We start from the raw sequence: 13,895 nt of genomic DNA, 5'->3' as shown, positions 1-13,895 counted from the left end.
GCTTCTTTGTTCTAATAAAAATTACTCCTCGATCTTTCTATTTATCAATGATCTTGTATTTATTTAATTTCTAAGATCTTTTTTATTTTTTAATTGAGAAGATTTGTTGTTCAAGAAGATAACAAAGACTAAGATTGGACATTTTAATTTGTTTAGATAGAAATGGAAATCAAACTGCTACAATCATCCCTCTTTATTTAGCTTTATTTTTCTGTTGTTCTTTTGCTATGATGCTTCTTCCTTCTATTTTTTGTGTTATCATTTGGCACTTTATTTTATGCTGCTAAACCCCTATGCTTCACTTCTTTCCAGAAACCACTACCTCTGCTTCCCTTACTGCTGCCCTTGCCATTGTTCTTTTGAAACCAGTGTAGATGCTCCACTTCTTCTTCCTTCTACTCTCTTGCTGTTGCAGTTAATGCTCTTTTTCTTTTTCTTCCTACTAATATTCTGCTGATGTGTGCTATTGTTTCATTCATGCATATGTGGAGGATACGTCTCTTTGTCAAGGCATGCCTAATTCTTCCTTGCTATTGTTCCATTTTCGTGTATGTGGAGGAATATGTTGCTTTGATAAGGCATACCTCACTCTCAATGCCTGAAGGCCCTAAACTCCAACAGGTATCAGTACCTCAATCTGCCTAGCGTGTTCAACTTTTTGGCACAAAAGATCTCCAAATACACAACTTAGAAGTTAACCATAAACTTTCACACTTGTCTCATGGAACTGGTACAAATGAATAATACTTGATATATGTTGATGTAAATTGGCACACTCAATACAGCATCTAACCTGCACAACTATTGGTGATGACAGAATAGACAAGGTGTTGGGACTGCTCAACAAGGATAGCACAACTAGGTGATACTACAGTTTATGCTAATATATTTGTATCATGGTGCTATCATCTAAAATTTACATACAAGCTTTTGCCAACCATCATATCAGTATAACAATCATTACAAAACTAAGCTCATGAGCAAGACAAGAATAAGAGAAAGCATCTTAGAGCAGAGGGAGAGAAAGGAGACACGCAGATCTTGATACTGGACCGATAATGGTCACCGTCCAGACCAGAATGGGTTTGATACAGCGACATCCCAAAACACAGTATGCGAACATACCATCACCAAAAAGAGGCAAGAGGAGGAGAAGGTGCGTGGCAGAAGGAAGAGGAGGAGGTAGTGGAGAAGGAGGACGAGGACGAGGCAGAGGCGGAGGAGCAGAGTAGTAGTAGTAGTAGTAAGAAGAGGAGTAGGAGAGGTACCAAGCAACACAACGTAAATAGGGAATCAACTAATCAAGACAAAGCAAGAGAGAGAAAAATATGATATTAGAAACTATTAAGACAGCAACAGCAAAAACATTGAAATGAGAGTGGGCTTATTACCCAAATTTTGTGGGTAACCATATGGTAACTTGCAGACTGGACCGGACCAGGTGAAAATTCTTGATCCATGTGCTAGTGAACCAGTAAATGGCACCTGATAAAATCCACCTGGGGGGAGATTTTGAATCATGAACAATACGAAGTAAAGCCATGTGCACATAAATCAATAGTCAATACCAAGGTTCTAAATTTCGAATGATACCGCTTGTACCGAACAGTACGTATCGGTCCGCCAGCAAACCGGCAAGAGGACCACCCGCCATTGAGCGGAACACTTGATATTGCCCCAAAACAAGTCGGTAACAGTCAATTTCGACCGTGACCACCCACTACCAAGCGGTATCAGCCTGGCTACGGTGAGGGAAGAACAAGCGTCGAGGGAGAAGGAAAAAGGAAGAAAGAAAGAGCATTTGAAGAAGAGGGAGAATCGGGAGAACCACGACGTTTCCCGATGTGGCACTGCCCTCCCTCAATGATCCCGATCTAGGAGGTAACGGCCAGGCGATGGCTAGAGCAACAGAAGAGGCAGTCTCCTTCATTGCCTCGTTTGCGATTTTGTGGCTTCTTCTTCGCCGAAGGCAGAAAACGTCTACGACCTTTGACATCTTCGTTGCCTTCTTCGCCGAACACCGTACATGAGGAGATGAAGGAGACTGTGTTCTTCTCCTCGTCTAAGGCGACGAGAAGAGGAGGTGACGTCGCCAAGACAGCATACGCCACCTTTTTAGATTTTTTTTAATATTATATATATATATATATTAGATGTACCATTCGGTACGTCCTGGCATACCGCTCGGTACTCCTGTACCATACCATACCGAGTAAATCTTGATATACCAGTACGGTACAAAATTTTAATCCTTGGTAAATACATCATAAAAAATCTGGATTAGGAGGGATCTAGGATGATATTGAGTACATTCACATGCCATAGATCAATACATCATATAAAATCTGAATTAGAACGACACTAGATAGGAACCTTATAATCATAACATTTGCAGCGGACAGGTAAAATAAAACAAAGGGAGAGAAACTTCCCTTCAAAAAGGAAAAACAAAAAAACTTTATGTAGATGGAGACAAAGAAGAGAAAATTAATAGGAAGCATGATACGAATTATGAAGCACATCTACATACATGTAAATCATGACAATCTGAAGATCTTAAATATTAAGTCAATAGCACAAAATAATGCTTAAAAATCAACATACAAGATTGTGACATTTGCAGGAGGACTGTAATCATCTGATATATCAGTGAGAGAATTGTTCTGGAAGTCCCTACACAGCATACAGAATATGTCAGATAGTAATTCATAAAAACAATAAGAAAAAAATAACTATATTTTCTTTCCATAAGGTCATACAAGAGAAGAGTGTCATTTGTGTTAAAAGTCATATTCTGCCAAATAGAGGACGGAACAGAGCCAGTAAGTAGATTGTTTGCAAGGGACCTGCAAATTAAAAGAGATGACAGCAAGTAACAGAATATGGTATATAAATATAATGATACACATGAACCATCCAAGTAATGGAGTTACGTTCATGGCAGAGTTTTACCATACAAGGTTGTAGATTTCTTCAAAAGAATGAGAAATACAAAAATAATAATAATTCAGATAAAATGCAAGATAAATTTTACTTACAATTTTTGGAGTTTAGGCAGTCCAGAAAAGGTTAAAGGTATAGTTCCATTAAGGTAGTTATGTGATAGAACACTGCCAAAATTTTAGAAAGTAAGGGACCACAAGAACTCATCAATGTTATAGGAAATTTTAATTCATACACATAAAGCATGCAAATAATGCCAATATGAGAAATGAAAACAGGAGTGCATATACAAGAACAGTCGAAAAAATTACATGCTAGAGTAGAGAAATATGACATACATGGTAGTTATATCAATCGAAAGTTTAGATGGTAATGGCCCCTTCAACTGGTTCCAACTGAGATCCCTGAAATATGAATGCGATGAATAATTCCTTAGAAAAAAGTAAAAAAAAAAATAGCATACCAACTGATAAGGACATTTAATCCTACATTGGTTGAAGAGTAGGTGAACAAAGGACTCATAAGTCTACCAGGTCACTCTTACCCTCAGACTTGGCTAGACAAAATTGGAATACGAGATTGAGAGCAAATATAAAGAAAATAATATGGTTCCACTTCCATGTGCATAGTTCATGCACGTGCAAACAGAATAAGTCCGAATGTGGATAAAGATACAGCAAGAAAAGAGTGTATGGAAAAACATCACATGCTAGACTTCTAAGATATCTGTTGTCCAGCAAGGATACCTTTGTGAAAAGTTTGATACATAATAATATGATAACAAAATTTAAGATGATAGAGTCAAGGGGTTAGAGAGCATAACAAGCATCAGGCTTCCAGTGACAGGCTATCAAGTTGATAGTATCAACCAAGGTATGCAATTTCGCAGTGATTGCAAAAGGCGCTCGAGCGCTCGCCTAGGCGCTCGGGCGAGGCGAGGCGAGGCCCGAGCGCCTCGCTAATGTCCCAGGCGACGCGCTTCAAACAGGCGCCGCCTGGGCGCTCGCCCGAGCCCAGGCGCCGCCTGGGCGCTCGCCCGAGCCCAGGCGCTGGGCGCTTCGGGCGAGCGCCTGGGTAAACCAAGGCGACCGAACCAGAATTTTAGGTCTGGTTCGGTCCTGGTTCGGTTGTTAGTTGGTTCAATCGAACCAACTAAACCGATATAACCCCAACCCTAACCCTAACCCAACACTAACCTGCTGCCGCTGCCGCTCTCGATCGCGATAGCGATCTCGTTGCTCGCTACCGCTGCTCCCGCTGACGCTGCTCGCGCCTCCCGCGAGCCTTCCCGCTGCTCGCGCCTCTCGCAAACCCTCTCGCTGCTCGCGCCTCCCGCGAGCCCTCTCGCTGCTCGCGTCTCCTGCGAGCCCTCCAGCGAGCCTTCCCGCTGCTCGCGCCTCCCTCGAGCCCTCCCGCGAGCCTTCCCTCTGCTCGCGACTCCCGCTGCTTGCGCCTCCCGCGAGCCCTCCCAGTTGCCGTGAGCCCTCCCTCTGCTCGCGACTCCCGCGAGCCCTCCCGTTACTCGCGCCTCCCGCTCCCTTTCCTTTTCCCCTCGTCGCTTGCCGCTGCCGACGCTGCTTCCTTTCTCCGTCAAGCTCAGACTGCTCAGTATACTCTTAAATCTTAATATTAAGTTTATTTGAATTTTGAAATGATTAATATTCATTAATAGATTAATAATATATTATTTTGATTTTAATGTTATTAATTTTGTGATTTTGTATCTTAGATTTTTTTTAATTTAATAGCATATTTTTATTTAAAATTTTAAATAATTATATTTATTAATTTTATTATATATTTTTATATTTTAGCGCCTCGCTTCGCTCGGGCGAGCGCCTAGCACCTCGGGCGTTTTTGGACCTTGGCGCCTAGCGCTTTTTAAATCACTGCAATTTCGTACTGTACCGGAGTTTCGACGTTCGCTCGGTACGGTACGAAACTGTATACCGAGTGGTATACTGCTCGATATATATATATATATATATATATATATATATATATATATATATATATATATATATATATATATATATATATATTATAAAGGCGACGTCGCAAAGCCTCGGTGACGTCACCTTTTCCTTCTCCCACCCACGCGGGGCGACGTCGCCTCGTTTATATATATATATATATATAAGGCGACATCGCCGAAAAAAGCGATGTCGCAACGCCTCGACGACGCGACGTCGCCTGTTATAAAATATTTTTTTTTGTTTCGCTCGATAACGGGCGGTCCATGTACCGGTAAGCTGACGGACTGGTACGTACCGCCCGTACCGAACGGTATTATTCGAAATTACATACCTTGGTATCAACTATCAAATAAAGGAACTTATTAACTTGAAAGTTTCATTATAAGTGATAGGTTTTGCTCCGAAAGGACAAAACCATATGGGTATGCCCACCGTCCAAAGCAGACAATTCCTTGCGAGCCTACGGGCCACACCAATGGTTAACTTATTACTGACTTAACTAATTTTGGAGAAATTGCAATATTGGATTATGTTTGGGTTGGACAAAATTAGAATACAAGATTGAGACAGCAAATATAAAGAAAATAATATGGTTCCACTTCCATGTGCATAGTTCATGCATGTGCAAGCAGAATAAGTCCGAATGTGGATAAAGACACAGCAAGAAAAGAGAGTGTATGGAAAAACATCACATGCTAGACTTCTATGATATCTGTTGTTCAGCAATGATACCTTTGTGAAAAGTTTGATACATAATAATATGATATCAGAATTTAAGATGACAGAGTCAAGGGGTTAGAGAGCATAACAAGTGTCGGGCTTCCAGTGACAGGCTATCAAGTTGATAGTATCAACTATCAACTATCAAGTAAAGGAACTTATTAACTAGAAAGTTTCATTATAATATGAGCTTATTCTTGGTCACTCTGATGAGAATTTGCAGACTTACAAATAGCCCAGTCGAGGTATCTGACTCAAATCTGGAATAGCTCCTTGCAAGCTGCAGTTTCTGAGACTCCTGGAAAAATTTAAAATACAATATCTTATTGTCAACGTTTTGAAGACTAATCACATCCATCTATGAAGCTGAACAGTACACAACAAGTTGTTAAAGGAATAAATATGACAATTAAACAGACAAGTCTAGAGATATGGCCAATTTCTTTTCATCTCCAATCCATAAACATATGAAACAGAACATAACCAAGAACAAATCATTTTAAGATTCCACGGAATGTACCTCCAACACAACTAAGAACACATCTCATTTTAACGTACCAGGAAATGTACTTCCAAATTGAGAAGATAATATGAATTAGTGAAGAGAGATGACATATAAGCAAGGTCAATAAAACAATTCACTTAAATTCTCGAACTGCTTAGATGATTGTGTAGCTAAACAGAAACTATTAGAATTTTAAAAACATCGTTTAATTCTGAATATATATATTTTTTATGGATAGCAATAACAGCAAGGTAATTAGTTTTTAATCAGTTATTCTTGCTTATAAGATATTGCAGGTGATATTTTATATATGGATAGTTTTCATTGCTTGTTAGACAAAGTTTCTTTTAGTTAAATACATGCATTTTTTGAACTTCATGTTAGCACGAGTATGCTACAAAAAGAGGAATATATGGGATGATATACACTCAAACCCAGTGTTCATTTTGTCATTAAGAAACAGTCTGTTAGATTCATTAGCAATGTTTCTGCTCACTAACGTTTCAGTAATTTGACTGTTCACTGTCATGCAATTACTACATGTATTAATTTATCTAGGGTCAGTATGTAATACTTGTTAAAAAAGAAATCTATTTGTTGGATACTTTTCTCCCTACTACGCCCTACAACCACATATACTTCCACTATTTGCCTTTTCCATGCTCTCTCCTCCCTCCTTTACTGCTTTGACTCTAGTCATTTTCTTCTTTTTTTTTATTGCAACTCTTACAAATTGTTTCACCATTCGCCTGAAGACTTACTGGATCATTAGTACTCGCCACAGTTGGTGCATTAGTACTGGCCATAGTTGGAGAATAATTTTCATAATTCAACATTTTGTCATCCAAATGCCAACAGACCACCTCATAAAATACCTGCATGGTTCCCTTTATGGCTACACAAAAAGATATTCCAATTCATAAGGGAATGTCATTGCCATAAACAATTAGAAATTATTTGAAGAAAAAGTTCACATTAGGGATCAACAGGTAACATCAAACTACTTTGAATTTGGTGAACTAAAAGGATCAAGATGTGGAAGACAGAACGGATCTACTATTTCTGTCTATGGCTGGCTTATTTGGTAGTAGAGAAACCAAGTTACCAAATATCTTTTCAAAGTGGTTCTCTGGTTGTCCAATGAAAGTGCAGGACAGCAGCTCAAAATCAGGTCCAGTCGAACGTGCAAAGGCTGCTTAGCTTAAGGAAATAGAGCCATTCCTTGAGATGCAAGCTACTTCAGCTTGCTGGCTGGACACTTGGTCAATCTTAGTGGTTTTCAGGGTTTAGCTTTCACCAATTCCAGATATGTCGGCAACAGATAATCATTCAGAGGAACTAGACTACATGTTACAGCTTCCCATTTCATTTGGTAATATGAAATCAAAATTTAAATTCAAGGCAGAAAATTAAGGCCTTACAATTTTACAAGCATTGTCATGTTGCTGAAAGAAGCTGGAATGGAACTGCCACTGAAATTGTTATTATCAAGCTGACTGCAAACAGAGACAAAATAATTACATCAGTTGAGTCGAAAAAGGATATTTTTTTGCTCAAAAATGTAAATCCTATCAAGACAACTCTTGGAACAATTTTCTTTGAGCATGCATGTGCCTTTTGTTATGTTGTGTGAAGCACTGGTGAGGAATGAGTTTTACCATGTGACAGCAGCAATGATCCTTCCAACAGCCTCGTGGCAAACACTCATCAACTACAAAAGCTATAAACTCCTCTATACTATGAAGGTTTTCTTTCTGGAAGATTTACCTCTAAGAAGATTTTGTCATTTGTTCCTGTGACCCTGCTTTCCCAATCCTCTTTCTAACCTGCTGTTTTTCCCTATTTGTAGTGCTTAATTTCATCCTTACAATGAAATATGAGTGCTAGGCCTTAGCTAGTAGACATACATATAGACATTATTCACTAATGTAGATAAGGCTTGCAAAGGAAGTCACAAGGTAGGATTTGAACTCTACACTGTATGATTCCTGTAATGCTGAGTCTATTTCTTTTTGTTTGTGTGAAAGCAAAACTCCTGTAATATGCATATAAAAACTTTATGTTCGAAAATTAATTAGATGAACTTGTATATTAATTAGGATTACTAATTAACATTATATAGGGATCCCTGAGTAATAATTAAGGAGAAGGATTAATATAGGATATTAGTTAGTATCATTAACGAGGGAGGGAAACATTAATCAGGAAGAGAGTTTAATCAAGAAGAACTTAATTCCTGAACATTAAATAGGGAGGATAATTAATTTAAGATACTAATTAAAAATTTTAATTAGAGAGAAAAACTGTACAAATTCTACATGATTTTTTCTTCATTATTCCTAAACCAGTCCATATGTTGTGTGGGATAGTGACTAGCTAATCAATATATAGGTACTCCATAGGAAGTTGCTGAACTAAAAAAGACAGCACTTTCCTATCTTTAGATTGGCAAAAAGCAAAAGCTGAAAAGAGCATAGTGGATGAGGCTTCTGCTTTTGTTTCTTAATTTGAACATGATGACTGGCTAGCAATAGAGCAACCCTAACAACTAGTCAAGTTGCATCTTTACCGAAGCAGAATTACAGAACTAACAATGATTCATAAATCTTAGTAGCTCAGAAAAAGGTCAAATTATCTTCCAATGGTTATCATGCTGAGAATACAGAAATATGTTAACTGGCATGTATCTTTCAGGCTGGAAAACGCCCAAGGGATGAGCCTATGCTAATGCCCACACAAAGATGTGGCATGTAATATTCAGGCATGGCATAACGTAGCATCCGTGTTGCATCACATGCCATGCCAGGCACTCACTGCCTGCCATGCCATGGTAAAGCAATTCATTGTCATTTATTATTCTAGAAAGTTGTCTCAATCAAGGAAAACTGACCACAAAGGTAAACTAGAAATTCATTTGGAGTTTCTTGATGCTATATCCATTTGCTATGTTGTGTATATAAGGTGAGACTGATACCCCTTTCAAACAATGGCATCCTTGCCAATTAAATCACCATGATTGCCTCATGACAGCACCATCAAACATCACAATTGACCTATTACTAACCCACTGGCATTCATATCATTGTGGGTTGTGATTGACTTCAATATCATTTAAAAAGTTCCTCACTCAAAAGGGATAATCAAATGTTTAACTTTGTGTTCCTTATCCCTATAAGTAGCCAAGCAAAGATTGTCATGAGACTCATGACAATCAACACATACTGACAGTGACCCAAACAGACTGTGCCATTCAAGACATCTCATAAGGGACTAAATACATGCCCATGTGGTACTCACATACTTCCCTTAAGCCTGCATATCATTACCAAACTTTCAAATATGATTGTGATCATATTTCATTAGGATATCATGAGCTAACTTTTTTCAACTTTGCAATTTGAGGAATATTATTTAATCTGTAGTTCTCATTCAACCAAATTTACATATATAAGTATGTATATATATATATATATATATTTATTTATTTATATGTGTATGTATGTATATATGTATATATGTATATATATATATATATATATATATATATATATATATATATGTATAAGTATATGTATATATGTATGTATATGCAGGTTCGCAATACCGTACCGTACCAGTATTTCGACCTGGGCTCGATACCGGTACGGTACGGTATACCGAGCGGTACACCTGGGTGTACCGAGTACTATAGCACTACAGTGCTATAGTGCTACAGTACTCTCGGACCGGTAACAGTCGGTCCGCGTACCGACAACCTATCAGACCGGTACATACCACCCATACCGGGCGGTACAGCTCGGTACGATAGACCATGTGTATATGTATGTACGGTTGTATGTATGTATGTATGTATATATATATATATATATATATATATATATATGTGTGTGTGTGTGTGTGTGTGTGTGTGTGTGTGTGTGTGTGTGTGTGTGTGTGTGTGTGTGTGTATGTATGTATGTATGTATATATATATATATGTATGTATGTATGTATGTATGTATATACATACATATATATAGCTTCTGCGTCCGTATATTTGACTACTTTTAATGTAAGGATACTGAATTTGATGTCAGATTTTCTATCCATCAAACACATGATTTTTTTACACTGTTAACAGAATACATGTGGCCAGCACAAATGCTTCCCCATAATATACCAAGAAATTGAAGGAGTAAAAGAAAACATAACAGAAAATAAAAGAAAGAACATGCAATAAGGAAAACAGAAAGCCAAGTGCTTCACCACTGATGTTGCTGAAAAGCAATACGAGGGATTCATCAAGGATCTAAAACATGAAGTGAAAGAATGTGCAAAATATCATGCTCGGACTTTTACTTAATCTATTTAGTTTACTGGTCTATGAAAAAATGTGCAATGAACTTACAGTTTCCATTAATCATGTTTTAATAACGGATATTAGAGAAACCATGATTATGTAAGTGAACCTGTGCTGAATCTAGGATCCAAGAAAATGGTCATAAAGTGCATGATAATTTTAATTTCAGAAGCAACAGAACCTGATGTTTCTCACTGCAACAAACTTGTTAAGGGAATCATTTGGTTGAAAGCAAGGATTGCCATTTCGGGTACCAGACTCGTTCAGCATTTTGTTGGACCGGTGCATACCGATCTCTATCAGTGTACTGACACATGGTATGTCAGTACGTACTAATGGTTCGACGAGGAAAAAAAAGAGAGAAGAATGAATGAAAAAGGGGGAAGCAGAAGTGGAGGAAGATGAAGAAGAAAGAAGAGGAAAAGAGCAGCGGTAGCGTACCCAGGAAGCAGCGACAGCAACAAGGCAACGACAGCATCGAAGCGACAACAATAGTGGCAAGGAAGCGTCAAAGCACTAGTGGCGGAGTGGCGATGGCAAGGTGACAACAACTACGCGAGAAGAGGGCTCGCGAAAGCACTGATTTGGACAGGGCCCCACCATTTTTTAAGAATTTCTTATTAATTTAACTGGACAGCCCGAAACAGGGTGATCCACATATCAGCCCACGCCCGGACCGGTACATACCACCCATACCATACCATTTCGGGCGACATAGTAAACGTTGGTTGAAAATCTAATACAAAAAAGTAAAACACATAATGCCTTAGTTAATAATGTCATATTTATAGTCAGAAGATAACTCCATTCCCATTTGCTTTGTTTGAAAATACATTACCTAATATAGGTTTACTCTACCAAAACCATAAACTTGAGGACCAAAGTTATGGTGTTAAACAACAAAAATATAAAGTTCAGTATACAACATGAAATCGTTTATCAATATTTAAAAGTACTTACAGGATTTTCAGAGATGGCAGGGATGCAAGTTCTGGTGGAAGATATCCAGAAAAGTTATTGTTATCCACTAGGCTGCAAAGTCACACAAGGAAAAACAATAATGACTAGTGAAAACTTACACAAGGTTAAAAATACAGCCTTTCAAAGACTGGAAACACAAGATTAAAAATATAGCCCATTAAAGACTGGGAATAGAAGTTGTAGAACACTCACAAATGATATAAGATTGGCAGTCTAGACAACTCTGGTGGAATTTGCCCACTCAACGAGTTGTTGTTCATGTGCCTGACACAAAATAAAGCAAATGAGAGAACGAGTAACTCTTGGCAACTATATGCAACTAAGTTCAAACACACTCACAGATGCTTTATTTTTCTCAAATTAGCGAATGATTTAGGTATTGGCCCAGAAATTTGGTTCTGGTCTATTTGCAGCCTATTCAGATTATAAAGGTTACCAATCTCATCAGGTAAAGGACCAGAAATAAGATTGCCATTTAAAAGCCTGCAATTAGAATATAAAATGCTGTAAAATCAAATTATTCATTATGAAAAAAGAAAAAGCATAATAGACACTTCCATCTGGTAGACAGCACATGTAACAGTAAAAGGTACCTAATTTTCAACACAGCACAAAGAAGCTACTGAGAACTAGGAGGTAAATGCATCGGAAAGCAATGTGCATATCAAAGATTACATGTATGTGATTAATAATCCAAGTTTTGGATACAAGCTTACAGAAGTTTTAACGATGTGATGTTGCCTATCTCCTTTGGGATGGTTCCATGTATGCCGTTCCACATAAAATCCCTTCAAAAAAAGGAGGAAGGAAATAAATTTATTAGTAGTCCACACTGCTCAATTAAAGAGCAACGAAAATATTGTGAGTTAACCAACAAACACCCATATCCTATCATGCATGATGAATCTAAATTAGCTACAGCACAAGAGGAAGTTCAAAATTTGACATCTTATAGAACTCGAGCAACATTAAAACTCACAATATTTCCAAATGAGACAGAAGCCCAAGCTCAGGCGCCAGAGTTCCCGATAGATTTAACTTCAGCAGTTGCCTGGATAGAAAAATAAATGTTAGTACAAAATAAGAATATGCATATATATGTCACCGTAGTAGCTAATACTGAATCTAAGTAGCTTAGATGTCAGAGTAATCAATTGCTTCACTGTCAAATGCATTGTTGATGTTTAAGAAAAGATGTCATATTGACTAAAGAACTTTATGTTTGGCCTAGGATGTACAGAACTAAAGGACATCCTCACGATCACAGTAAGTTCTGAGTCTAGTCAGGTACATGAGCTAGCCACATGTCTCTGCCATATGGACCTCAACTGTTCAGTAGATGATATGTGTCCTAACTCCTAAGAAAGATTAGTACAAGTTACCATGTATGTGAACCTTCCAGAAAAAATGAATTTTTATCTCATGATATCACCAGATGTGGCTGGGGAAAAAGAATTGCATGCCTATTGCCTAAGAATCTTTTTCATTAATAGAGCAAGGTAAATTTTATCTGTATACACCAGGTATATAATCCGGTGGGTACATGCCATCATATGACCATACTAGTGACAGAACAGGGGGCATCATGTCATTTTTTCTGCTTAATATTTTAAGACAGATTATTTCATCAACTGAAACAGTAAACTATCATATAAAAGGGATGCCAGTGTCTTAAAACCCAATCAATATTCTCGTGGCTTTGGGCCATGAAGGCAGCTATCCAAAATAAAAAAGAATGGTCCATATTAGTTTGCAGCCAGTTATCCACCAAGTCAATGACAATAGCTACTCAACCCATCAGATGTAGCTACTCAACCCATCATTCATATTAGGTACATGAATGAGAATCACTTATTTGCTTTCTTGCTAAATGCAAGGTAGTAATACTATAATACAAGAGGAGTCCTTTCTCGATCTACCCTATACCCACACTCATCAAAACTTCACGGGGAAGTGGCTCCATAAAAAGTGTCTGCATGATCATATAATTCCTTAAGCAAGGACATCATGATACATTGATTTATTTCCTCATAGTACAAAGATAAATATATATATATATATAATAAGACAAGACAGTACGCAATGGAGACATGCAATGGAATCAGGTACAATAGTACACAGTAAATACAGACAAAAACATAAAATGGCCTTTATTTATTTCCTTCTACATACAAGGATCCAAACCTGAGATAGCTACAAGGATATAAAAGTAAAATCAATGTCAGATAGTACATTTTCATCCAGAAATGCCATTCAAATTATTTTGTCTTAGTAGATGGGTTCCATTTAAAGAATTGAGGGGTTCTCTTATGAAACACATCATGGGCATGACAAACGTGCATATAATGGTTAATATTCCTCACGATATAACTACAGCTAGAAAAAATTGATCTTAGAAAATTTGAGCTATTGAAACGTGATCACTCTTCTG

At 37.8% G+C, this 13,895-nt stretch overlaps 1 protein-coding gene across 6 annotated transcripts in view; it reads right to left on the bottom strand.

Moving 5' to 3' along the window:
* The window catches only part of LOC135583089 (probable LRR receptor-like serine/threonine-protein kinase At1g06840), a 39,988-nt gene that overhangs the window by 22,518 nt on the left and 3,575 nt on the right, over window positions 1–13,895 (bottom strand). For 3 of the 6 annotated variants that reach the window (XM_065153999.1, XM_065153974.1, XM_065153979.1), the window contains 11 exons: window positions 12,444–12,515; window positions 12,181–12,252; window positions 11,804–11,947; window positions 11,657–11,728; window positions 11,444–11,515; window positions 7,566–7,640; window positions 5,869–5,937; window positions 3,282–3,347; window positions 3,039–3,110; window positions 2,760–2,846; window positions 2,605–2,673 (listed from right to left, as the gene is read on the bottom strand). In XM_065153999.1, coding sequence (XP_065010071.1) covers window positions 2,605–2,673; window positions 2,760–2,846; window positions 3,039–3,110; window positions 3,282–3,347; window positions 5,869–5,937; window positions 7,566–7,640; window positions 11,444–11,515; window positions 11,657–11,728; window positions 11,804–11,947; window positions 12,181–12,252; window positions 12,444–12,515 — 870 coding nt within the window. Of the gene's footprint in view, window positions 1–2,604; window positions 2,674–2,759; window positions 2,847–3,038; window positions 3,111–3,281; window positions 3,348–5,868; window positions 5,938–7,565; window positions 7,641–11,443; window positions 11,516–11,656; window positions 11,729–11,803; window positions 11,948–12,180; window positions 12,253–12,443; window positions 12,518–13,895 lie in introns of all 6 variants that reach the window. The other 3 variants (XM_065153995.1, XM_065153989.1, XM_065153982.1) reach the window with 2 other exon arrangements.

The sequence above is a fragment of the Musa acuminata genome, chromosome BXJ1-4 (genome assembly GCF_036884655.1).
Source record: "Musa acuminata AAA Group cultivar baxijiao chromosome BXJ1-4, Cavendish_Baxijiao_AAA, whole genome shotgun sequence".
Classification (NCBI taxonomy): Eukaryota; Viridiplantae; Streptophyta; class Magnoliopsida; order Zingiberales; family Musaceae; genus Musa; species Musa acuminata.
The sequence above is the reverse complement of the archived record's forward strand: the minus strand, read 5'-3'. Positions and strand labels throughout refer to the sequence as shown.